We start from the raw sequence: 27,099 nt of genomic DNA, 5'->3' as shown, positions 1-27,099 counted from the left end.
CATTATATAAAAATATCGCTAGAGCTAGCCAAACAAGTCTGGTTATAATACAGTACTCTATCACAATGACAACATCCCCACAGCATTTACAGTATATCAGTTTTCCTTACTAATACATACATCAACATAATGAAGAATATATAAAATAGGATTTCAGCTTGCGCAGAGTGAAAAAAAAATCGTAAAGATGAAGGAAGTATAAATTCATTTCATTGCTAGCAAGAATAAAAATAATGAAAGTAAAACAATTTGTATATGAATGTCTTCATTTTAATACCAATACTGTACATCAACTTTCCATATGATAAAGCCACTCTTTGTTGATCATGCTAATCAACAGACAAGAATTTTAAAAATTCTTACAAGAAATTATACCAAAGACATATAACAGATATCAATAGAGCAGTTGGCACTTTGGACTTATGACATGAATTGTTCTTGAATAATACAAAGGCCAAGCTTTCTGAAAAGTGTAATGTTTAATTCCTATATGTACTGCGTCTAGTAATTATTATTCCATTACCTCTGTCAACAGTTAAATTCCTATCATTAAAAGATTAACCATTAGTCAACAGTTACATTCTTGTCAGTAAAAGATTAATCACTGGTCAACAGTTACATTTTTGTTGTTAAAAGCTTAATACTGTAATTATTCTAATGAAAGTTCAACTTCGATTCTGAAGGACTTATGACTAAAATTTATACGGACTGAGGGGAACAACCCAAATCGAGTCAAACAAAATTTCATTTAAACAAACTACTTTTGATGACATTAACCCTTCAAAACCCAGTGCTACCTGTAGGTCACAGAACTTTGTTTGCAAACAGATTTTTAAGATTTGGAGTTAAGCTGTAAAGTTCATTTTTCTCCAGAGCTCAAGTCATGCCTTCTTGTCAGCTGAGTCCATCATTGTCTGCACATAAAGCTAAGGCTAGAGCATGAGGGGGTTATGAGTACCACATTGAATATAGCTGTCAGAGGAATAAAAGTTGAATTCATTGTTTTTCTCGAGCACTCTAAATGGTTGCTAAAAATAGGAAAATATACAGTATAACTATTTGGCCTCAGTACTATTTTATCATTTATACAGCTTGTAACCTGTATGTGACACTGGGCACTGGAGCTAATTTTCTGATAAGTGTCTCAGTAGCGATTATGATGGGGAATTTGATCATTTTTTATGTAACTGATTTCTCAGTGTTTTTGCTAATTAATATAATTTATTACCTGATGATATATTTCTGGATATGATTATCAAGCTATTTTTATCATGATTTGTAGTTTTTTCATCTCTTTTGCTCCAATTTCACTGCTGATGAGGTGGCACAAACACTGGAATCTCTGAACGACAACCTCAATAATCAAATGAAGAAATTAGTCTGGGATAGCAATAGTATGTGTCCCTCTACTTCCGGCTCACCAACTTTCAGAAAAAGAAGAAAGCCTGATGTTAGACCGGAAAAACTAAAAACAAAAATAACAATGACCGACTACCAAGGAACAGGAAAGCTGGTACAGAACTCCCAGCACCTACACAAGATGTGCAAGTAAATAGCACTGGGCAAATTCATAGTACTTATTGTTTCAACTTTACTTCGAAAAGTCACTGGTGAAGTTATTACCTGTACAGTAGTAGATATTTTAAATTAGATATGTTTTCAGTAAAACCATAACCTGAATACTGTATGACAGTGAGATGAACTTATACATATGAATCATTTTGTTGACAGGACATTTTACGCCTTAGCACATAATCACATATTGAAAGAAAATCTGATCCCTACAGTGAAAGGGTTTCACTTAGCAAGAGAAAGGGGAGAGACTCTTAAAAACAAACAAGTACTTTTACACTTGCAATAATAAAAAATATGCACTGGCAACAAATAACATAGGCAATAAAATGATGAGGATGAGTATTTCATTTACAAAATTTAGACTGTCATGCCAAGCACTGGGGCCCTTATGGGCCATTCAGCACTTAACACAGCAAAGAGAGGGAGCTGGAGTGGTTAGACAGAAAGATACAGAGATCCAAAAAGTAAAGGGGATGGAATCCAGAGGTCCAAAAAGTAAAGGAGATGGAACTGAAACAAAAACCTACAGTTGCACTAAGAAGACTGAAGAAAGGAAGTGGAAATGGAAGTGATGATGCTATAATATGAACATCATGGTAGTAAGCAGCATGCAAGAGAAAAGCCTTTTAGTCTGGATATAATTATGATCAGCTACAACTCCAGGAGGCTGTTCAGTAAACTTCACTCCATACCATGGTTCACAGAGAGTCCCACTTCCAGATCAACTGAGGCTGGGACTAAGTGCTTTTATTGCTCAAAGATTACTAAGACTTTTAAACATGTATCATGGATAATGCAGAACGATAAATCTTCTTCAGCACCTAAGATACTTAAAATATTACTTCATTGTGTATTTAAAATGACAAAAGATTTGCCATGATAAAGTAGTAATCCTAAAGCCCAGTGCCACCTGCAGGTGACAGCTCATTTAATAAAGGCACTTATGAGGAAAAACATACAAACACAGTGTCTTGGAACTGTCTTAGTAACATATCAAAATTTCATAAATCTTGTATGAAAAAAATGAATGGGCTTTGAAGGGTTAAGCCCATGCACACAAATGAAGTCCTAGTATTTGGCTCTACAATCCCTCAATTCACCAGTTTCTTAAAATATAAAACCTACCTATTGAGACAAACTAGGTTAAGATATAAAGTAAACATTTTAACACAAATTAATAAAGGAGTCATTCCCATGTGGCAGTGTTACAAATTCACAACCATCTTATGGTACATGGTATCATAGAAACTTTAGCAAATGAGTATGAATCACAAATGGTTAAATGCGTACCAGATTGTGTATGATGTGACTGCATATAAACTATATCAGTGTAGCACAAACTGAGGATTTGTCTACTGCAACTTGAAAAACACTACAAAAACTGAACAGATACATCCCTTCATTCAAAACTCAATTTGTGCAATGAAAAAATTTGTAAGCCCTTATCACAACACTAGGACAGGTTAAGCACTACATAACCGTCCAGTTAATGCTATATACGCATGTCACTCAGTATAACTTAATTTGTGATACTGTGTTGTGAATGTTTCTCTTCTGCCAGTTTAAACAGTAATATCAACAATACACATTAAACTTGGTTTAATATTTATTCTTAGCTGAAATGTATACAACCCATATTTTGCAAAAAAGTCATTTTTGTAGCATTTATGCCTGAAAGTATTCCCTAGATAATATAAAAATCTTACAATTGTCAGGTGGACAAACACTGAAAAAAGCACTATTTTTGTAAATATCTTCAGAAGTTTCATGAAGGCATGTTGTAAAGAAATACGGTAAACTGTTGCAAATCCCCATCTATTGTCTAATAGAAAATATGTTAATATAACTATCAGATCAAGGTGATCAAGTAGTGTAATATTTTTTTTTTATACTGAATACACACATTATTTTTCACAAGGACAGTATAATGCTATTTAAACATATATAAATCTTGTTCACTGACTTGCATTATGAGCTGGATCAAATTTATTTCAAAATATTTAAAAAAAAAAATTCACACATTACCTGTGCAATATTTACTAGTATGCAGTGATCAGTAGGCGGATGTCAAGATTTGGAAATAAATGGTCTCACGAAATATTTATCCAGATCTTCATCATTTTTGGTTTACCAAAAGATTAAATGAATAAAGTACAATTTATCAATATACAGTAATTGGCTGAGCATTTGCAGTGAAATCCATCTTTCTGGAAATTTTTGGATGCGTCCTGCACAGTTAAAGACTATTTCATGAGGAATGGGTTTGTATGAAAACTTTTATTGTAAAAAACACTGTACCTTTAATAAAGTTTTCAGGCCAACCCTATGAGAGGCGAGTCTTTTCACTTGGTGGTCTGGTTAAACTGACAAACATCTAATAATGATCATTATGTTTGCTATGGCAACAAATGTGATGCATCCTTTTTATGTACATAAATTGAAAGATGTCTATAAATTTAAATAACTAAATTGGTTATAAGTCTTGATTTAAATTACCATTTACACTATTAAATTAATATAGTCTTTTGTAAAGGTAAGAAACGACAAATTTGTTCAAACATTTGTTTGTCAATTCACACAAATGTTTATCAAGACTTTGAAGATCAATCTTAAAGAATTATCATGAGCTTTCAGCATCATAATTTTAGTTCACACTTTGAATGCTTATGTAATACACTTGAGGTGTTGAAACAAAGCTACATTTATTGTGATGCTACACAACCTATGAAAATTATATCTCCCTCCTTAGTGAAATACAACAGGTAATTTTAGGTAATGTATATCCATATTAGAAACATTATGTACAATCCTCAAAACTTTTGACTTTTTAGCATTTCTATTACCTTATACATAAAAACCAAGTAAGACAGCCATGCTTGTTTGGTGGAAGAAAAAAAAAAAAAAGTTTCATTTACATGGTTCAGTAATGGCTGATCTTACAACAAACCCTGACAAGTCTCAATGTTTCAATCAATTACATTAGTTTAACTGATGAAATACTCCTATGATTTGAGACATGCACCACGATTTGTTACTGATTTACACTTATTTTTTCAGTTTGGTTGTGTTGTCAGTAAGGATCCATTTAATAATGCTGAAATAGTGAAACCGAGATGGGATGAGCCACCATTCACAAAACTAATGGAGAATGAAAGGATTGTGTGAAGATGAAACAAATAATAAAAGCTATGGACTCTTCATTCCAAGGAAAGCAATTCCATTTTTAAAGAACACTAATCTATGGCCTTCCTACTAAACTTCAAAGAAAGAAAAGGGGTCCTATAATATATGGCATTCCTACTAAACTTCTACGAAAGAAAAGGGGTCCTAATCTATTTCCAATACAATATGCACTTCTCAAACTACAACCTGGTCTTAAATCCAGGTCTACATGTTTCATGGTACCTTTGATGGTTTCATTTATCTTGTAACTTTTATCCCTATTTGTTTAAGAACACATGATTTAAATTCAACATTTCACTAGTTTAACTGCTCTGCTCTTTTCTCTCTTGTCTTCAAACTTTAGTCTACAGTACTGCATTGCTTTTCATCTTTGTACAGTGTGCTTTTATGCTGCATTAGCTTACCCTAGACTACCATTTACAGATATAAGTCATAACTTTGATATCTAGGTTATCAAGTTCTTCCATTCTTCCTTCATCTACACATTTTCCCTTTTCAGACTTCTGTGCTTAGTCTGAATCATAATACTCACTGCAGATCATAATTATCTATAGCTCTCACTAACCCTTTGAAGACCCACAAATTTCTACCTATACCTCTTTTCTAACCTGTATCTCAGATGTGTGAACAGCCATATTATGAAATAAGAAAGTTAGCTTGGCAATTTATAAAACTTGCTTAATGATAACAGAAGTAACAGCTCTCATGTTAGATAAAAAAAAATTTAGAAAGTAAAATGTAAAGCCAATTCTAAGAAGTCTGAAGGTTTCAATGTTTCATTATTGTACCCTGGCATAGGATAGCACAGGAGACAGTTGTTGGTAACATTTGAAATTGCCAAATATACATGGAGCAATATTGAATATCTTCAATTATACGCTATTTTTAGTTTCAAAGCATTATTAGTTTTGTAAATTTATAAAGTCATTTATAAAAATTTTCTTTTTTGCCCTTAATTCCTAGATTTTTACCCAGAAACTATTTGAAATTGAAATATTGATGGTTGCTGCTGGTGGAAAATTATTTCAGAGCCAATGACCAAAGTTGCCTCTTAATGCCTACCAGTTGCATTATACAACATATGTACTCCCAAAATTAGAATACTGTTGGAAGAGGCAAGTTTTATTTATTATTTATTCTCTGATACTTAAAGTTAATTATCCATATTATTCATTACTCCCTACATATGTGGTCTTTGAAATAATAAATTAGTTGGCTACCACACTACAGTCAACCCCCGGTGTTCGCGGGGGATGCGTACCACAATACCCCGCGAATAGCTAAAATCCGCGAATACTTGACACCCCTTATAACTACCTATTTTGATAGTTCAAACACCCAAACACCAAAAAAACCTCTTAAAAACATTTATGCAGTACCTGAGTATTTTAATAGTTTTATCACAAAAAATGCATTTAGTCATGAAAATACAGCAACTAGTGAATATTTCTCTATGAAAAATACCGCAAATGGGCAAATTTTCCAAGAATAATATGTATATGTGTACCACAGAAAAATCTGCGAATAGGTGAAGCTGCGAATCCAGAACCACAAATAGGCAGGGCTCCACTGTGCAATAATCAAACTTTCAGGCTTCTTGAAATATGCTGTAACGAAAGATATGAACAGCTGTTTTGTCTGAGAGCTATTACTGCAATGCAAACCTTTCTTACCTAAAATCTTTTTGCTGAGACAGGAGGCTGGATTAATAATCATCTGAGTATGGATAATGGTTTTGAGACTTGGGCTGTTCATTTAATACAGGCTGCTGGTAAAGTATCATGAGTATCAAAGTGTTCCTCTATTTCATATTCCTATGAGTTCTTCGTTATATGTGACCATTCTCAAGATAAGACTTAAAATACAGAAAAGCTATACTATGATAGGACAGCTAAAAAAAATCAACAGCTTTCAAACAAGGTAAACATGACTAAAGTCCATAAGCAGTCACCAGGCTCAGTAATGGGACATTCTGCTTAGGGCAGCACATTTGTCACCAAAAATATAAAAATCAGCTACAAAAATTTAAAGGTACAGTATATACAATGAGAATCAACTATTACAGTGCTGCCTTGAGAAGAGACTCTTTAAGGTATGCAGCATGATACGAGAAATAATACATTTTCAAAAGTCTCATAAGTCAACTTATTACTTATGATTATGATTATGCTTAACAGCTGGTCAAGGTATAGACCAAATTTTCAACCACCGGTTATACTGAGTGACTCAGTAATGGGTATTGCCAAGCACTGCACAAAAATGGAACTCCTTGTCCAACTCATAGAACTAAAACTGCTACTACTAATCCCCATGGTCTAATTTAGCTAAACTACTAGTAATACTATCACTAATAATAACAGTATGTGATGACAGTGATGATGATGAATATATACATCTAGACAAATACACAATGTAAAGTATGTGTTTTCTCTCTCTCTCTCTCTCTCTCTCTCTCTCTCTCTCTCTCTCTCTCTCTCTCCAAGAATATGTGCATGTTTGAGTTGGAAATTTGTTGAAATTAAGGACATACTTTCATCTTGCACACATTCAACATTATTTTCTTATCTAGTTTCAATTGATGACAATTCATCAAACTACTGTCAAACAGGGTCTTGGTAAGATAAGCTTAAATAAGACTTTTTATTGTACATATGTACATACATACATAGATGTAAACATCTAGTTTCACTCTTGCATTTGAACATAAATTACATTACACACTGAGGTAGCCAGCCCCCTTATTTTATCAAAACCGAACTGATACTATGCAAAGATTAGGGGGTGACTACTTAAAGAGAAAAAAGAAATTGGGGGTTTGTTGCTTCAACACATGCATACATACAATACCTGTATAAGAAAACAACAAAATGAAGAACATATCAACAAATATAAACCATAGAAACTTATATAAATAATACTAATATATAAATAGTATAAAGCACAATAAAAGAGAATTAAAATAAAATATGAGACAAATGACTGGAAAAAATAAACAATAAATTAAGAATATATGTACATGCCATTACCTGTGCGCAGATCAAGTGCTTACACATAACTGTAAGACAAAAATTGTGGCCATTTCCTTCCTTGTGCCACTTTCCCTACAGTGTAGCTTTGCAACAAGTGCCACACTTGCAGGTGAATTCTGCTAAAGTGACCTATAAATCGTCAGCAGCACAGATCACTGACACTGGCAAGATGCATATACATATAACAAAATATAATTCACAATTGAAATTAACTTCAATCACAACAATATGCACAGTATGCAATTGTTTGTAGGTGCATGCAAAAATGTGCATACACATAAAACCAACTAACCTCCAAATTCACTGTAGATTCCTTAAAGCCTTGAAAGTTAAAAACCATTAAGATCTAAGGTTTGTGGTGGTAGTTTTGAACTGTCTGGACGTCACACCTTATTTTAGCCAGCTGTTTACATTACATATCGAACAGTAATAACATGATGGAATTGGTGAAATACATTTTGCATTATCTTCGCTCTATCAGTTGGCAATTCTACAAAATTTGGCAAATTCGCATACCTAATGCAAAACTTCTTCGTAAAAAATCAGGCTTTTTGAAAATTAGCATTTATCAAACAAAATGTTTTGGGAATCAACATTACATATATATCTAAGTTAAACCTTGAACTAGATTATTGCCTAATATTTATGCAGCTTTAGATTTCACTAAACTTAAATCATGTAAGGAATTCAATAGAGTCTGCAGATCACTTTCAACTTGCTGGCGTGAATCTGACAAAGAAAGCTGGTTGGTAAACATGGTAAGCAGTTCTGCTTCTTCTGGGTTTCCAGAGCACTCCAAGTATGTCTGCATCATTTCTATTACCTGAAAGTTAGTAAATGCTTAAGAAGCGATACAATAAGAGCAAACTTAAAAACACTATTCTTGGAAATTTTATAATCCTTGCACATTACAGACTCCTCTCCATACATGAGGCACTACATGTAAATTCAGATATGCAAGGCTTCAAAAAATTAAAAGCTGACAAGGCAGCTGAAATGTCACACTCTGGAGAAAGGTCTAAAAAGATTCTCTACCACCTGAGAATGACTTTGAGATTTTGGGTACTGTATGTCTCCCACCAGAAACTTTACAGAAGCACCCTGCTGTGGTTAACTTCTGCCTGAAGGTGTACAAATAAAAACGTGATAGATTCCTGAACTGCTACCTTTCCTCTTATCCACATTATGAACATTGACCAACTTTAAGAAGAGATAGGTAATAAGAATTGAAAAGACTATAAAATCAATTCAATTGATGCTGTTATTATTTCCAACAAACCTGTTTAAAAGAGAGTATACTCCCTTTAAATAATAATAATACTATTAACAATAATAATAATAATACATAGCATGGTCATGGTATCTTTGCATGTTTATAAGGTATAAATATTTTAGTTTCTAAAAAATATGGTAATCCAGTGATAAATTGAAAATTCAAATTGGAAGCTGCGTGTGTGCCACAAATTTGAACATTACCTTTAGTGCTGAATACATGGATCTGTTAAGAAAAATGAGGAGAGAACAACCAGAAAGCTACCAACCTGATAAACTTGTCTTTTGATTTCTTGTGAGGAGGAATTACTATCTCTCTGAAGGTTCCTCAGCTTAGATCGTGCTAGGTGCAATGGGGAATACCCCTGATTATCTGCTTGCCTCACATTTGTGCCTGGAGAGGGAGAGAAAGAACTGGTAAATGGTAACCACTGCATGCCATATTAATTTGGGGTATTAAATTTACTAAAAGAAATGTTTCCGTAGTTTATAGATTCACTATTAAATGCAGAATATTTCTTTGAAGCAATATGTAATATATTAGATAAAAGTCATTTCTTCTACTGTTTGCACTTGTTAAAAGGTTTCTTAATCCTTATCTCTTTAAGTACTGTTTATATTTTCAGCTTGAACACACTACATAGCCACTTCCAAAATAAAAGGTTGTTGGAACTGTAACAGCTTCTAAAAGAAATATCTGAAGCCTGAAAAGCCACCAATTACATAACTTAATACAGTCGTCCCCTTTGGGGGTGTCACTTAGTGTGCCTTGTGTGGTACACTGTAGTTTTTGTTGAAGATTCTTTGCATCCCTTTGGCTCCCCACTGTAAAGCTCTTTGCCTTTACTTTTCATCTGACCTCTTCAACATCTTTATACTTGGCTGCCAAACTGATTATACTTTACCTTGCTTCAATTTCTACCGTTCACTGAAGAATGATTTCTAATGTGGGGCCCTAGTCTAGAAATGAGACTCAGTAGTCTCACATGCATTAACACCTGTTTTCTGTTAAAATTTTGTAACCGACTGGTTAAAGAAACAGTACATAATATGTTTTGTTTAAAATATACCAATAGAATAATTAGCAATTCCTGTTTTAAAGCATGCACCAACACACTATTCAGCAGTTCAAACAGCAATCCACAAAATATCTACTGGATTTTTTTACCAAAAAAAATTTATGCCATGACACATTACAACTAATAACTTCCATTCATACTATATTTCACATTTCAGAAATAATCAATCATTAATTTTTTAGCTGAAAACCATATATAATACTGTAAACCATGAAATTTTTATGCAGAACCACAACAGTACCAGCATTCTAATTTCAGGGTATGAGTTCAACATTAAAAGTGGTAACCAATAAAAGTTTTGATTACAGAACCACAGTATAGGAATTTTTATTCATGCTCAACAAATAAAGCAAACTGCACTTTACTGACCTGCTCTTAGTAATAGTGTCACAGTGTCGATATGGGATGTACAAGCTGCTAAATGTAGGGCTGTATTTCCTATTGCATCCCTCTGATTTGGATCAGCTCCATACTGAAGCAACAGTCTGAAAAATAAAATCAGTATTTGTAAAATAAAGAATAGCTTGCATGAATTACACTGTTTTCTATCGTAACACTAAAGTTGATGTTTGCTGCACTTTTGTAGAGAACATAAAATGTGAAATAAGCTCTACACATCCCAAAATCACTCTCACTACAATAAGTATTCATCAGTCAACACAATATGGAAACCACAAATAATTTACCTGTAATGTTTTATACAGGAGTACACATATGATAACAATTATCATCTTGCATGATGCTTGAACTAAAGTATGTTGGTATACAAAAATATGCCAAAAGTATAACATTTCAAAACTCACTAAAATCCACACCCCAACTATAAAAATATAAGATTAATCCCTTGATGATATTTGTGCAATGAAGAAAAGAGATTACTATATAACTTACTGGCATCGCAGACACCGTAAGTACAGTCATAAGAAAAAACTGTTAATACAGTAGGCAGGGGACTACAATCACAATCACCACCATATTACAGAATTTCAATAATAATCCCACTGTTCCTAGTATCTTTGCATTTTTCAACCTCTTTATTGCTTACCAAATTTTAACTATAATTATCAAAATACATGAACAACATCCCTCTGAAAACAGTACACTTAATTTCATTAAAAATAAACTGCAATTCATTATCATGGTATCACTTCTTTCTGTAAAGATTCCAAGGTTGCTCTGTAACTTTACCTTACAATGTCTGTGTAGCCTTTTGATGCAGCTACATGAAGTGGTGATCTTTCTTTCTCATCTGTAACTCTTGGATTTACTCCTTCCCTTAGCAACTGCTCCACCGTGTCAACATTATTCAAACTTGTTGCAATGCGCAAGGTTCGTTCCTCTGTAAAGAATTAAATTCATAATGAAACAAATAGTATAAGAATACAGACATACGTCAATTTTTAGCTATTACATAGTTTTCTTCTCTGAATTAGCTAATCAGTTGAGTAGCAAATGAATGAAACAATATGCAAGTGAAAATTTATGCAAATAAACCCTTACTTGCTTTTGAAGAGAGTATTTGGTACTGATGCTGTCTCATTCTCAGGCGCAAAGTACGTAACTTCTTTTGAAGAGCATTATTTTCATAAGGCTGGATTGCATACCCCTGTGCTGTAATATAAAAATTGTTTAGAAATGAATACAATCCAAACATTTTGTGAATAAATATCTTGAAAGGCATATCACTCACATATCCTGTGAATATATAGCTTGTGATTTCAAATAGGAGATTTACTTTCACTTTCTCACCTACCCCATTCCAATATAATTTTTATCAGGTGGACCTAAATTCATATTCAACTGAGGGAATGGGAGGGCCAGGAACAAGAAGGGATTGTGATGTAAGTTGCTGTTCATAAACTCTTAAGTTGCAATGAGGTACTGTTGGAAAACACCCTGAAAATTCATGATGGAACATTCAGAGAATGCAGAGTTTATTGAGATTATTATCATTAACATATTTAATAAGACCACTGAGTGACATTTTTAGACTATCATAGGACTTGAATGATTTTTTGTAAAGGACAACTGAAAACTGGAGCAAGGTCAAGTTGAAAGAAGCTGGACTGCAAGGCAGACAGGACCAAAGGAAGCAGATGAAAAGTAGGCAGAATACTGTACAATGTAACTGGAGCTAGAGAATGCCTGCAGGGAACCTTTAGTGCCACATGTTCCAGCTCAATTGGAGTTGACCCATTATCTTGGTAGTCAGTCAGACTGTATTTTATAACCATGCACTACTTACACTGCACCACTCAAGGGACAGTATAGTTGGTATTCCCCTACAGGGGATAAAATGAAAAGAACAATTAAAAGGGAATATTGAATAAATATAGATGGAGAACACAAAATGAGGAATAGAGCACAAAATTAAATGGAAAAGGGTGAGATGGTGAGGGTAAATCCCAAACTAACAAGCTCTCCTAACTTCATGAAATTTTCCTCCATATATCTTGCTTATCTACCCTTCTAGTTACCAAAATGTAAAACTTTACAACAGCAAAGGTTTGTAAATTTATGGAAATATATACCCAAGCATTTTATACCAGTTTTCATTATACAGCTGATGTTTCATTATTAATTCATTAAAAGATCTATGATAAAAATTTCAATGAACCATTATATAAAAATGTGAGGTAAGTGTTAAAAGTGGAGCCATAACTTAGTCCAAAACTTTACTCACTATTTCAGTATGGAGCTGACAAAAAAAGAAAACTTACAATATGCTTCATATCCACGACTGAGATACATTGAGGGTGACACATTGGCAAAAGTCAGCCCAGCAGGTGGGTCAATATCATATGATGTTCCACCATTGTCTTCAGAATTGCTGCCTTCACTTAAAGGAAAATGTAACTGCAGATGACTACCCTCAGGAATCTCTGTCTTTGTCTGCAATTAAAAAATTTATTACAATACAGTATCATTTCAAGCCAATATTATTATTTTTTTTGCACTGCTTATTCGCAGATGAAACAACATGATCATTCACAGTAAAAAATACTTAGCCACTATAAACTACACCAATGAAAGGTAGTTTCCAATTTGACATAAAGGTACTGGACATGACTTGAGCTATGCTTGGCAAAGTTTTGACAGTATGCATTAACTAAATTTTGTTGCAATTTAAATGCCCAAGGACTACAGTTTTTTAACCCAACACTAACAATTAACATGTGCCTAACCCTGTAGTCAGCTCTCCAGACACAGAAGGAAGAAAAACCCTAACTTGGCCAGGTGTACCTCTAAGCAGCAACTCTGCTAGTAATAGGAAGTTAAGTCATTCCTTGTATCTGCCAAGGAAGCACCAAATTGATGTCTTTACTTCAGATATTAACTTTGCTTTCTTAGTCATAGAGTTGGGTTTTGCAACTGAGAAGTTTAAAACTAAAATCTATTCTTAATGCAAACCAAACAGTTTACATAAGCTTGATGTGCCCGCTACCAGAGGGATGTCTGGCCAAGTGAAGGTTCTTCTCCTGTCATTGTGTGTTTCCATGGAGCTTAGGACCACTGGATTTGGCATATATAAACTGATGGGTTTGTATATAAAATAATCAAGATTATTGTTCAAACCTTCAACAATTAAGCAACGAAAAATAGTAAAAACTATTTTTCAAACCTGCTGCAATTAAGCAATGAAAATTAGTAAAGATGGTTAAATGATTTTTGTAACAAAAATACTGCACTACTTAACAGCTGAAAACAAAAAGATAATTCTAAACCTACCATTTTAACCATGGTTTTATGCCCAACAGGAGTATGAGAGCCAACTGTACAATTTAAAATTACAGATATATAAAGTTCAAACCTAGGTCAGCGAAATACAGTATTCCCTAAGTGAGGGGGGAATCCCCCTTTCACCTGATGGCCACCTTGTCATGTACCATGACAACTGTCTGTTTATACAAATCAAAGTAGCAAAGAGAAGGAAGGCCCTCTAAGTGAAATAGGAGGTTTGATTTTATGGAACACATGTTCATTTTGTTGTTTCGACCATAAAAAAAGATATGCCTCTTATCTAGCTGTATGGGTCACTCTATCTAACTTAAGATCTAGTATTTGCTCCTACGGGAATATACACCATCCCTTTTATGTAGAAGTATTTCTTAGAGTGAGCTAGAATCAATCATTAAGCTTGACGATTAATCGATGGTAGGTGGATGAGTGAAGAGAATCCCCTACTCACCTGCCAACATCAGGCACTTTTACTTCACCCATGGTCAAGCTAAGATGTTTTGCTGCACTCTAACTGACCATCAAGTTAGAACTTTTTTCTTTTTTTATGTATAGTGCTTGTGTTTTTTGTTCTACATGGACTTCAACAAGAAAAGTGAAAAGAAGGTGTGAAGGACATAGCACTGGTGCTACAGTGTGCGGGCTCATCTCCACAGCAGGGAGGCCAAAAGATACATGCTGGTTTCTTCAAAAGGGATTACTCGGCCTTCAATACTGGTGAATCTTTTTGGCTCTTTCCTCCCGGACTTACCCCTTTCCATCCTTACCATCCTCATTTTCCTCTGGCTTGCAAGGCCTTGAAGACATACAAGACTGTGAAGCAGATACTTAGAGGATAGTATCATAGGGAAAATGTAACAAAAGTCTACATGAAGTGGAAAAAAAAACTGACATTTAGTAAATAAGAGCATTTCATTAATATTAAAAGAAAAATTCTGATACTCTAATTAGCAAAGGCATGGGCACTTACAAAGAAAAAATATCGTTATTTTAAGAAGTGTGACTACAAAAAGCTAAGTTTCACAGCTGGAGCCCAGTGAGAAGATAACGTCCTTGTCTGCTGTCCAACTGCTAGACAGACAAATATCTCAAAAATTGAGAATGATTGGACATAAGGAGAAATTAATCAGAATAGGCTACAGTAGCGGGCCAAGAAGAGTAAGAAGGCAAGAAAATTATGGAAAATGGGCATAATGAAGACCCTGACTAGTTTAGAATTCAGTTAGAACGTAAACGAACAGGCAATGGAGAAAACTCATTAGTTACATGTTAAACTCTAATAATAACATTATTGTTGTTGAGGAGGATGAAGATAATCACAGCTAACCAAGAAACATCACAAATGTAACAAAAGTCTACATGAAGTGGAAAAAAAAACTGACATTTAGTAAATAAGAGCATTTCATTAATATTAAAAGAAAAAATTCTGATACTCTAATTAGCAAAGGCATGGGCACTTACAAAGAAAAAATATCGTTATTTTAAGAAGTGTGACTACAAAAAGCTAAGTTTCACAGCTGGAGCCCAGTGAGAAGATAACGTCCTTGTCTGCTGTCCAACTGCTAGACAGACAAATATCTCAAAAATTGAGAATGATTGGACATAAGGAGAAATTAATCAGAATAGGCTACAGTAGCGGGCCAAGAAGAGTAAGAAGGCAAGAAAATTATGGAAAATGGGCATAATGAAGACCCTGACTAGTTTAGAATTCAGTTAGAACGTTAACGAACAGGCAATGGAGAAAACTCATTAGTTACATGTTAAACTCTAATAATAACATTATTGTTGTTGAGGAGGATGAAGATAATCACAGCTAACCAAGAAACATCACAAACTGCCATTTTGAAACTTTTATACTTTTACAAAAAATAAACCTGGGCAATTAGCTTGTGACTGAAGTAAGGAAGTGTCTGTGTTTAAAAAAGCCTTCCTCTCATGTAAAGCAGCCCTCCATGGATTCAGAGGCAAAGCCCCTGGTTAGGCAACCATGTTATTAAGGCAAGGCTGAGTTAGAATAGTTTCATATTACCTGATGTGGAAACCAAGAGCAAGCTGTGGGGTCAAAGCTGGTATTGTTCATCCAACAAGCAAACTTTGTGGTAGTAATTTAGCATAGATTTATATACAGTGATTCAGAGGTACTCTAGCAGTAACAATACTGCTTAAGTGTGACTCTCCATGGGATGGCACAGCTGGTAGGGAACTACTGTACCTAAGAAAATAGAGCTTTTTCAAAAAAAAAAGGTATTTCACTAAAAGTAAAGGAGCCAGCCTCATGACAATAATGTTTATTAGGATCAGTTTTTGACTGGAGAATATTAGAAAGAGTGTATATGATGCAGTACTGGTGGGGTAATTTGAGAAATCAACTGAGATAATGAGAAATTTACCGTCTTTTATTTTAATTTTGTCCCAAGGGACTGGTACTCAACCTGGTGCCCTCCAGAGCTTCCATCATGACTAGTACCAATCCCTCAAGGATGAGAGTAAAAACATAGATAATCGATGGGGAATTTTTTATTATCTCAGTAGACTTCTCATATCTCATTTGTACTACATTATATACAGCCTTTTCTATACTGTTTAACCAAAAAAAAACATATTGATATATGATATCTCTGTGTGGGCCATCTCCCTTTACAGTAACCATTTCAAATTAAGAACAACATAAATATTAAAAATGTACACAAAGAGATGATTTAACTCATCAATATGTCATTTTAGCTTAATAAGGCTAACTTAAGTTAAAGGAAGTATTTGGCTTCATTTCTGTAGTCTCGTGTATTTTACCCAGAGGTAACTTATTAATGACCAGGCCAGTTCTTGTTTTTAAGCCTAAACAGCAAATTTAGTAGGTTAGGTATGATTTTAAAAAAGTTAATCACCTTACCATTTTAAACAAGGAAATGCTTGGTCCTTCAGTGACATTGTTATTGGTGGTCCCTCGTCTGTCACTAGAACGGGATGGAGACACATTATCAGCAGTTTCTGACAGGGTTTTAATGGTTGACGACAGAGTGGATGCAGCTGCTGCAGCCAGGCTCTTCAATTCGGATGGAACGGGAGGTATGTTCACCAGCTGGTGCTGTGGAGACAAATTCGGGGAATTTGCAGGAGCTATTTGTTCCACTGAAGGAGGATCTTCAGGCTGGGCCTCTTCCATGACCTCTCCTCCACCACCACCACCAACTACACCACTTTCTTCCAAGCTCCCGTTGCTACTGCTCTCGGTTGAATCAATTCCTGAATCCATGCTGCTGTAGCTTTGTCGTTTCCCAGAATATATTTACCCTTTCAGCTGGTGCTATTTCATGACCACTAACAGTCCTTTCACAAACGTCACTCATAACAAAGTCAGGAATGGCTGGGACATAATTGACGCTGGTCAGCTCAGCTGTGTATATCAGAGCTTAATATCTCAGGCTTGAATTACGTACCTTTTTCAACAATACATTGCACTCTGCAGCACCTTCAGATAATCACAACATAAATTATTATATTTTAATTTAATTAAAATTGCATCAAAGCTTTAATGCCAACTTTTATCATCATACGTTTTGAGAGAGTAATTTTATCCAATACGTAATCGTGATCTAGTTGATGTAAACAATGACTTCGACCCCGCTTATTGGAATTTTTTATAAATAATAAATTGCTGTTATAGTTAATTAAGAGTTGGATTAACCGCCCAAAATTATAAACATTTTACTCATTTAGTTATGAGAATTTCTTAGCAAGTCCCCGCAATATTACATTTCCCTAACCTTATAACAGTGTTTCCTCGCAGTCCGCACGTCTACCCTAAATATAGCATAGTCGGATAATTCCCCTTTCAGTACTAACCTGGATTAGGAATAACTTTCATTTATTGTAAGTAAGCCCAATCTAGAATCTAAGAAAAATCGTCCGGTTATTAATCAGTATGACGGGATACCCTATGATACAAGGTAATTGTAAATAAAATCGGAAGCTTATCCTTTGTCAGTCTATTGAAAAGACAAGCTTGAGCTAGACTAGGTTATGCAGTTGGCAGAGTAGCTGCCTAAAACAGTCTAAATTTTCAGTCTTGCATAGACTTTGACTTATCGAAGAAAAGATGGCATCACTTTGTCACTCATTAGCCTCAGACTAGACAAAGGTAAAATTTTCCTTAAAACCATGAGAATTACCACAGTTTTTAGATTCAGAAACTTCCTGTGGACAAGAGGCGAATACCATAATAGCATTAAATGAAAGTTAAACATAAAAATGTATTAAAGCTAACCTTAGTGATAAATACAGATATAAGTTGTATTAAGCTGTGTAGTATATGTGTTGCAGAGCATAAAGTCTCGCATAAAAAAAAAAACTGGAATAAAAATATAATGGGTCTGGAGATTTTGAAAACTTCCAATGAAAATTTGGTAGAATATGTTAAACAAAATAAAGGTTAAACATTAGAAAGTAACATGCTAATTGGAACAGTTTAGTGGAGTCCAAAGAGATGAAACCCTTTCTCCCATGGCCAAGCAGGAGGCCACACCCTAGGTTACACTAGGTTAGGGTAGTTTAAGTTAGGTAACATTGCAGTGGAATAAAAGTAGCCACCTCCTAAAAATAATAGTTAACAAAGCTAGAGAATAAGTATTATTTAAAGACACTGTAACAGAATTTATCTTAAGTGGAGAATGATCAGTTAAAAGTCCTCTTGGAGGTAATTTTATTATGTATAGCCTAAAATAACATGAATTAATAAGCTTATGAGATAATATATAACGTAGGCTGAACTTATGTTGAGCATGACCTGTTGTCCACAGAAAAAGTGCAAAGTTGTAAATAAGAGGGGTTTGTAATTAAAGATAAATGCAGCCATAGTTAGCAGAATTGTTCTTGAAATAATTAAGCTAGCAATGACACCATAAAGGTGCCAGAAGTCATCCACAAAGTCCTGTTACTGAGGACCATAATTGTAACTAACATAACTAGTTCATGCTAACTTAGGATTCCTTTTCAGCCCATGTTATATAAAAACCAATTTCACATAAAATTTATGAAGCATAAGTGTTTTACACCATCACTTTAAGATCAAATTGCATATTTTGGTTTTTCCTATACCTAGATCTCTCCGGAAGTATGGGAGTATAAAGCAAATACATTTGAAATATAAGAGAAAGAAGCAATGAGATATATATATCACTTTTTCTCACCAAAGAAGTAAATTCACCAAGGAAAAGGATTAAATACCACCTAAAAATATATAAGTAACATAACAGTATCACCTGGAATGCAGTGCCCTTCCTGACGAGGAAACTTGCCTACTTCCCATAAACCCATTACCTATACAGTATAAGCTCAGTGAAGAAACCATTTCCTGAGTAGTGTAGTATAGGTGTATCTTAATTTAACCACTTCTCACGTAGGATTCCTAGCTTTACCTGATGGAGGCTTGATCATTTTTGGCTCTTATCGTGTTGATCCAGCCTATTACATATTAGAATGACTTACTGTGAGGAACACTAAATGCTTAGTGATTTTGCTTTACATTTGTGCTTCAGCCTATCTGACAAGAAATTATATTGATGATCATATATTTTATTTTAGTGGTAATTAACCTCTGTATGTGGTAATATCCATGTAGGAATGATTTGTATATGTTACTTCAAGCCCCTATTAAAATCTGCTATTTAATCTGGTAGTGATCTGAAAAACTTGGAGAAAAGCTTCACACACACTAAATTTTAAGACATGAAGAAGTCAGACCACTCATTGTCTGGATTCCTTGAGGGTCCTATGGGCAGTGACTTCCATTTATTTATCCTTGTTGCTCTTTTAAATTTAGTTATCATTTTGACAGAAATAAACTAAAAGTATGCATGAAAGGATGAGTGGTTCTGATTGATATTGCAGCAACACCTATAGTTACTTTGTGATAAATATACCCTGAACTTTAGTAATGTACTATAAAACTAATGAAAGGATGGTGACTGATCATGGCATTTCTTAATAGTAGCCTCATGAAACTATGAATGGCATGAAATGGGCCTCTCAACAAGAATACATATGACTGTATATCCTAGTCAGGTCTTTGGTACGTATCAGGCAGAAGTCTTTGTTTTATAAAAATCTGCCTGGTGTTCAGGAAGGTGATTGATTAAAACGAGGATAAATAACTACAGATATAAAGGTTATCAGAGTCTTCATCACGTGGCCCTTAAAGTGTTGATGCCTTCTTAATGATTAATAGTAGCTATTATACAACCAGGTAGAGGTGACAGTAGATGTGATGAAAGATGAAGGAAAATGTCATTTGCCCTGAGAGATAGATAATGATCTGATTCAACAGAGAACATCTGTTCAACAATTAGTTTGAATATTGCATTTTGATTTTGAAATTATGAAAAATTTCGAGTTCTGGTTTTCATGCGAAGAAACCTCTTGTTTTCTTCAATAAGTGTTGGAGCACAGTCATGCTGAGCTTCCCCTTTAATCCATGAAGGGAGATAATCTTGCTGATGCCCTGAGTGATTAAAATCCATTTTTTACTTCATCAGGATGTCTGCAAGCAGTTATGAAACTTTTGGGTGTTGATTTGAAGACAGGCATTAAGTATATTAAGTACTGTATACTCTTCATAGCGTTGGGCGCTTAACCAGGAGGTTAGGTGATGTAGATTGTGACTGGGGTAGCAGCCATCATTTCTTGAGCTTTGAATATTGTATGCAGGCTTTTATGTCAAAAGAAAAGGTTCACCATCCCTCTTCATATTTTGGGAATTTTCTGCAAGATCTGTCCCTGCAGATCAAGTTTTTTGTATTCTCACTGAGTGTGCATATTCCAAAAATGCCTGTACAGGAGGGTAATGTGTGAAATCTCTATGAGGCTAGCTGTTTATTTGCAAAGAAGAATCTACAGTTAAGCCTTCTTAGTAATAAGTCCCAGTTGTTCTTAAGGACATGAAAACCATTGGGTGTTTCATTCTTTTTTTAGCAGGTTTCAATAATGAGGCAAGTAACTTGTGAACAGCTTTAATCACAGTTGTTTAAGTTTTGCAGTTTTGAATTGTCTAATTGCTTCCATGTTGGTAGCTAAGTATTTGTGTGTTAGGAAGCTTTAAAAGCAGAAATTTGATTGTCATTTGGTTGTGATGAGAACATTGTTTTTGCAAGCCTTATAGTTCCCGGATTATCACAACTTATCCATTCTCTTAGTGTAACAGTTTAAAAATGTATAGGGAAAATAATGTACACTGCCATTAGATATCAGAAATAAAGATTATAGTTTAGATTAATCTTTGTTGATACAGTATATCTTCCTTCTAATGCTTAATGTTATACTACAGTATCTTGTTTTCTTAGATCATCTTTTATGTCACCATGAGATTTGTCTATAGCTCTTAATAATCTTCTTTCATATGCTGTACTTTTCTACTGGTTTCTACCAGTTCCCTTTTTTATGTCCTTTGGCATATATAAGTATTAAAATTTATTAATTGTAATACATTACGTATGTAGTGATATTTTCCTGTTCAGCATTCAGTTATATCAATTACTGCATAAATATAATTCTGTGCAGCATTCTTCCCCATGCACAAAAATGGACAGTAGAATTGTTTTTGATTACATTTGTTCAGTCCGTGAATGATTTTCATTATTGCTTAAAACTTTTTTCATATTTTCAGGTCAATAAATAATTACAAAATTGCTGAACATTGTAATCCACAAGAATGACAGGATCAGGTGATGATGATGAGACTGACTTACTTGTATTGCATAGACACCCAAAATATGCTGATGAATGCATGGAAATCCTCAATGCACAGTGGCCTCGGAGTAAAGGATTAAGGTGAATTAAGGGGAATTAATTTGACCGTATGAAGAAGACCTTGCCTGCTTAAGTATCTTGCATGGAAAAGTACAAATGCTTACATTTGTAAAGCCCATAGTTTTTTGTATTTTTGTAAACCATTTATGTTATATGGTCTATATTGTTTCTTTTAATAATTTACAGATGTATCAGTTCTTGTACTTTTCCATTTTTCAAATCCTCTTCACTTTCTCTTGAAAATGTGCACTAGTTCAGTCCCAAAGTGAGATGGAGTGACAAGTTGCTTTAACTTCTGTTTGAATAATAAATATTCAACACTTACTTTCTCAAGCCTTTAGATTCAACTCCCTTCTTCTGGATTATAAATGTAGCTTTTACAATTTAGAATCCATTGAACATCTTTTTTGTCTTGTTGATGTTTGGTCACCTCCTCGGGCAGACTTTGGTGTCATAGCACTGATCTTCCATAGGCTTTGTTAGAAATACAGTATTCCTTCTTATGACTATGTAATTTTTTTATATTTTTTTTATTACTTTAAAAATGTTATTGACTCCCTTCCCTCTTTTTAGTGCTTTTCTCAGGGACCTGTTCTCTTACACTTTTCCTCTTTTATTATTTTTTTTCCATTTATGGTTTTGGCATTCATTCAGCCTTCCTTAAGCCTCCTTCCTTCTGATCCAAGCCACTGCATGTTGTTTGTACAAAATCCAGAATTGCTCTTTTTACAAAAGTCAAGTCTGGTTTTGAAAACATGTCTAAAAAAGGATATTACTGTATAAATTGGTCAAGTTTACTGTCTGTGACACTTCGTTTTTTATTCTTTTTCTGAAAATTGTAATGTAACCTCTCATTTCTATTTTAGTTTACAACAAATTTTTGCCTAGGTTAAATTATATAGTCCAGATGTAATATCCACTTCTAAACACTAAGGAATTTTCTTTTGTAGCTTTTTTCTACCCAATTACTGATACAGCATGTTATTATATTGTTTTGACCTTATCTGTCTCTATTTGAACAATTGTCTACTTACTTGAGGTACCTATGCTTATCTTTTTTCCTTGGATTTAACAGGTAAAATGTTAATCAATATACCTAGTCTTCTTAAGTACTAGATGAGAATTACTTTCCATACAATGATGCTGGTTCATGATTGATATCCAGCAATAAGTAACAGCATACTGCAATACAGTATACAGGACAATGAATTAACAAAAGATAAATTTAATGTGAAAAACCATTATTTTCCTTCTGTGCTTGCAAAAGGTCTTTTGATTTGGATTTAAGGATTAAAAATCTGGGAAGGAACTTTTCATTTTACCAACATTTTTAATCATGACTCCTCTCTCAGGTTAAAGTTGATGAATATTACAATTTACATTCTTTTCTAAGATTGTGAAGTGATATTATGTTCATCTTCTCTTCCCCATCTAATGAATATTGCAAGCGAAAATCTACTCCTGATGTTTGTCTCAGAATTTTATAATGTAAGCTTTTTCCTGACTCTCTTACTATTCTGTCACATTAACAATGAATACTTTTCAACAGGTTGAGAAGCTTAAATTCTTCATGTGATCAGTTTCCAACTTCTCTTGTCTTAGTAAGAAATGGAGTTGATTCTAAAAAGGAAGAAGTGATAGGGCATGCTAGAGTTAATGTCCTGCCTAGAGAAGATAATGCTGCCTGGATAGAATCTGTAGTCATCAGAGATGATTTACGTGGGAAAGGTTATGGTCGCATCTTGATGACAAAAACTGAAGAGTTTTCTAGAGCATGTGGATTCACCATGGCATATCTTTCAACGCATGACCAGCAAAACTTTTATGCTAAACTTGGATATGATTTTTGTCCTCCAGTTTGTATATATGGAGGTTCTGTAAATAGAAACATCATCCCAAAGCAGTTTCTGCTTCCCCAAATGCCTCATCAAGTGCCATCGGTATTAAAAGCCAGTGAATTGTGTAGGATGTTATCTACTCAGTGCGCTATAACTGAAAAGGATAAGGTAACTACACCAAATAATAATCTACCTCCAGCACAAAGTAACTGTGAACTTGAGGAAAATCGGCCATCAGCTCATGTGCCAAATTCTGTTCTTCCACCCCATAATATTTCTGCTGGCCTCTCATCATGTACTGCTCCAGGACCACCACCACCACCACCACCACCACCACCTCCTCCACCACCACCATCATTGTCATCATCAAAAATATCAAAAAATGACATTCATAAACTGGATACAGCTACTGCATCAAAAATGTATATGAGAAAAAGTTTAATAAATTGATTTTGCAAGTACTGTACAATACTGTAGTTTCTACAAGTATAACAGGCCATAAATTAAGAGCTTTCATCCTCATAACAAGTAAGTTTATATTTATTTAAAGTCTGTACACTATTCCTCTAGTTATATAAATTTAATTAATTACAGTAATGACATTTTATGGTAGGTTATTTGGTAAGTCTGGCTTGGTATAAGATGCAAAGGTGCAAATTAACAAAGAAAATTAATGTAGTGGGAATATGTTGATGTTGCAATCAAGAGAAAATCAGGTATTTTAAATGGTGATGTAAGGCATGAAGTGGAATAAAGTCCTTATGTTAGCCAAGGGCCAACTTTGATGTGTTAGTATGAAAAAATTTTTATTATTTTTGCAACAATTAGCCTTTTACTAAGTGATTGTATCATTTATCTGGAAAAATTAATATATATTGTTCTATTACCTGCCTAGTAGTATTACAGCAATCAGTATGATAATTTATTCAAGTGTTACAGCTGCTTTTATGGCTATCTGGTGAATATCTAGAATCAGGACCATCATACATATATGGGTATGGTTGCCCAAAGTCCTACATGTGCCACTTTAATTGCTGGGTGTCTCCATTTTCTGTAGGTGATTTGTATATTTGTCTCTGCCACAGCAAGAATGAGCATCCTCAAACTAACTCACGTGCCCAAAGGCCTTTGGACTGCTAGTCAATAATTTTTCCCAAACTAATCTTTCCTGTATTGCTATTACAAGGCTGCCAAAAAGGTTTATATATACACATTGACCTTATCCAAAAAGACAAATGATGAAGAGAGAAAATTTGACGTGAGCACTAGCACCGATAATGAAAATATTTTTCCATCACTAGCTCAGTCAAGCAGTAAAAAAAGATTAAGAAATAATGTGAAAGGATACTCATCTTCCTGAAGGAGGAAAATTCTTCTTTCAAAATTAAATACAGATGTTTCAGGTCTGGCATTACAATAGTAACACAACTAGCATAGCCTACACTTGAATAACAGCTAAAGAAATTTGCATTATTTCTAGCCTAAAAGAAACTGTACAGTCCCTTTAAAAGTTTTATCCGAAAATACCTCACATAAAAAGGCAGCCTAGCAAATAACTGTCATAATAATGTAGCTGATAAACACTGAAGTATGAACAGTTGAGGTGTTACTATGTCTTTTAGTTGACAGGTCATGAAGCAAAATAATCAAGGATGCAGAAACATAAAAAAAACAAGGAAACTGATAAGAAATATACCCACAGTAACCAGAAGGGGAAGACATCAAGCTGGTTCCCAATGTTTACACAATTTCAACACAAGAAATATGATTGCAGATGAAGTGCTAGATTATAATAACAAAGGCACTGGGAAACTCTTGAAAATGGTAAGAGAAATTCATACAGAAAATGAGAGGTAAGCATATAACATTCCTTACACAGGACTAAGAATGCATGGTAGAGGCTTTCAAACTTGTCCAGAAATTGGAGTGATTGGGACTTCTAGGTCCGTGAAAATAAGGCAAGCAGATTGTGATTAATGGGTTTGTATGAATCCTTCCTAGGTGAGGAAACTCATTTCAGTGGTGGTAAAGGAATTGAAGGTGGTAGGAGGAAATATGTAGGATCTGGCTGCATCCTGGGTGGGTTATACCCCGACAACACCAGCAAACGTCTTTTGTCCTTTTTCTACATTTTCCAGACTTTTCCCACTGAGAAGACCAATCAGCACATTCCTCACACTAGCAAGAATGAACACATATTTCCCCTACAAAACAAATATCGATTATGTGGGTCTACCTAGGTGGGAGAAATGAAGTGACCACTCAAGTCAGTCAAGGCCTTTGTACTGGTGTTGCTCATGCTTCAGTTCCATGGAGAAAAACAAGGCAACAAAGACACCTAGACAAAACAAAGACAATAGAAAGGAATACAAAATGAAAGTAAAAATAAGAAAGTAGCAAGCTACTCATCCAAGTCCATTGCTACACAGGAGAAGAGTGTTATGTCTGCTCTCACTGCCAGCCAAGAAAAAGGTGACAAGGTAGCATGGGTCAAGTTAGGGGTAACTGCCACCTCCACCTGGGGTACCCTTGTTTCCAAGTCCATAGCTGATTCACACATGCACACAGAAGAACCTGTACATAAAAGGCTCTAGTTTGTATCCTATAGAGACAAACTTGTTTTTTCGTACAAACACATCTTGTTTCTCTACTACATGATCCCAGAGAGATACACTACCAAGTGCAGAGTCAATACAGAAATTAGAATGATGGCAATTCAAGTTGTCACAATGTACAGTATTCATTCACAATTACATCAGTAATAACACTGAAAATACCAGTTATCAGTATATGGATGAGATGAACCCTTGGCTAAAAATACCATCTGCTTCAAGTTGACATAATTGCCATTCACCATCTTAAAATATAAGGTAGCACTACTAGCTCTGCAATAAAAAAGAAAATCAATTATTTATGTCCAAACCTACACTCTGGGTATTTACACTGCAGCCACACCTCAAAGTTATAAGGTGAAGCAGAAGTGGAGTGAAAAGGTTCCTTATTCAAATGTAGTTTGAATCCTTTTTTTTTTTTAAATTGATTTAATGTTCTTAATTCTCAAAGGGCTGACCCAAAGAGTTTGATTATATATATTGGATCTTATTCAATATACTGCACCTCCTTGAAAATTTTAGTACAGTACAGTAACTGGATAAACTGGAAATCTTGAAGATTTTGACATCTGTTTCTTTTGTCTCTGATAATTGTTTTTCAGATACAAATTTTTGTTGTTGATTTGGAATTAAACATTTTTCTTGTATATCAGAAACTTGTGTTATGCAGGAACAACCAATAAAAGCAAGAATAAGACCTAGCAGAGAATAAGCTGCAGACACAAGGAATAAAGTGCACTTAAGAAAATGGTGCTGCCAACAGATATCATAAAATGTTAATTTTAAATTTTTATTCTAAAATTAGCTTTCAACATTTGGTAACACCAGCATATTTTATTTAGTACACTGGTTAGTACTTGTACAAAAAAGCAATGTAATTTACTATTACATCCTTTGAAAGATTTGCCCTTGTTAACTTTCTACATCATTTTTATAAAATCAAATTAAACTTAGATTAGTATTTTGTATAGTT

General features: G+C 34.3%; 2 protein-coding genes across 7 annotated transcripts in view; one reads left to right on the top strand and one right to left on the bottom strand.

The window, feature by feature from the left end:
* Positions 1 to 248: 248 nt before the first annotated feature.
* LOC136846054 (ankyrin repeat domain-containing protein 54-like) lies at positions 249 to 17,308 on the bottom strand. The gene is made up of 7 exons (XM_067116730.1): positions 16,767 to 17,308; positions 12,859 to 13,030; positions 11,639 to 11,749; positions 11,327 to 11,477; positions 10,508 to 10,623; positions 9,329 to 9,453; positions 249 to 8,610 (listed from the first exon to the last, which is right to left on the bottom strand). The coding sequence occupies exons 1-7, from the start codon at positions 17,127 to 17,129 to the stop codon at positions 8,431 to 8,433; spliced, it is 1,218 nt and encodes a 405-aa protein (XP_066972831.1). The 5' UTR covers positions 17,130 to 17,308; the 3' UTR covers positions 249 to 8,430.
* Naa80 (N-alpha-acetyltransferase 80) overlaps positions 16,822 to 27,099 on the top strand; it is a 30,290-nt gene continuing 20,012 nt past the window's right edge. The window contains exons 1-3 of one of the 6 annotated variants that reach the window (XM_067116734.1): positions 16,822 to 16,942; positions 21,534 to 21,697; positions 23,226 to 27,030. In XM_067116734.1, the coding sequence (XP_066972835.1) occupies positions 21,579 to 21,697; positions 23,226 to 23,964 (858 nt within the window). In that variant the 5' untranslated portion in view covers positions 16,822 to 16,942; positions 21,534 to 21,578 and the 3' untranslated portion in view covers positions 23,965 to 27,030. Of the gene's footprint in view, positions 16,943 to 17,636; positions 17,824 to 17,915; positions 18,015 to 21,533; positions 21,698 to 23,225; positions 27,031 to 27,099 lie in introns of those variants that run through there. The other 5 variants (XR_010855313.1, XM_067116732.1, XR_010855314.1 and 2 more) reach the window with 5 other exon arrangements.

The sequence above is a fragment of the Macrobrachium rosenbergii genome, chromosome 14 (assembly GCF_040412425.1).
Source record: "Macrobrachium rosenbergii isolate ZJJX-2024 chromosome 14, ASM4041242v1, whole genome shotgun sequence".
NCBI classification, from domain to species: Eukaryota; Metazoa; Arthropoda; class Malacostraca; order Decapoda; family Palaemonidae; genus Macrobrachium; species Macrobrachium rosenbergii.
This window is presented reverse-complemented; position numbering and strand designations above follow the sequence as displayed.

What these genes read in the sequence shown, in the direction of transcription:
- LOC136846054 (XM_067116730.1), bottom strand. Translation starts at nt 17,129, where the DNA reads ATGGATTCAGGAATTGATTCAACCGAGAGCAGTAGCAACGGGAGCTTG. An exon ending in GACACTATTACTAAGAGCAG is followed by an intron (nt 9,454 to 10,507) that starts GTCAGTAAAGTG and finishes CTCCCTCTCCAG; the next exon opens with GCACAAATGTGAGGCAAGCA. An exon ending in TCAAAAGACAAGTTTATCAG is followed by an intron (nt 8,611 to 9,328) that starts GTTGGTAGCTTT and finishes ACTAACTTTCAG; the next exon opens with GTAATAGAAATGATGCAGAC.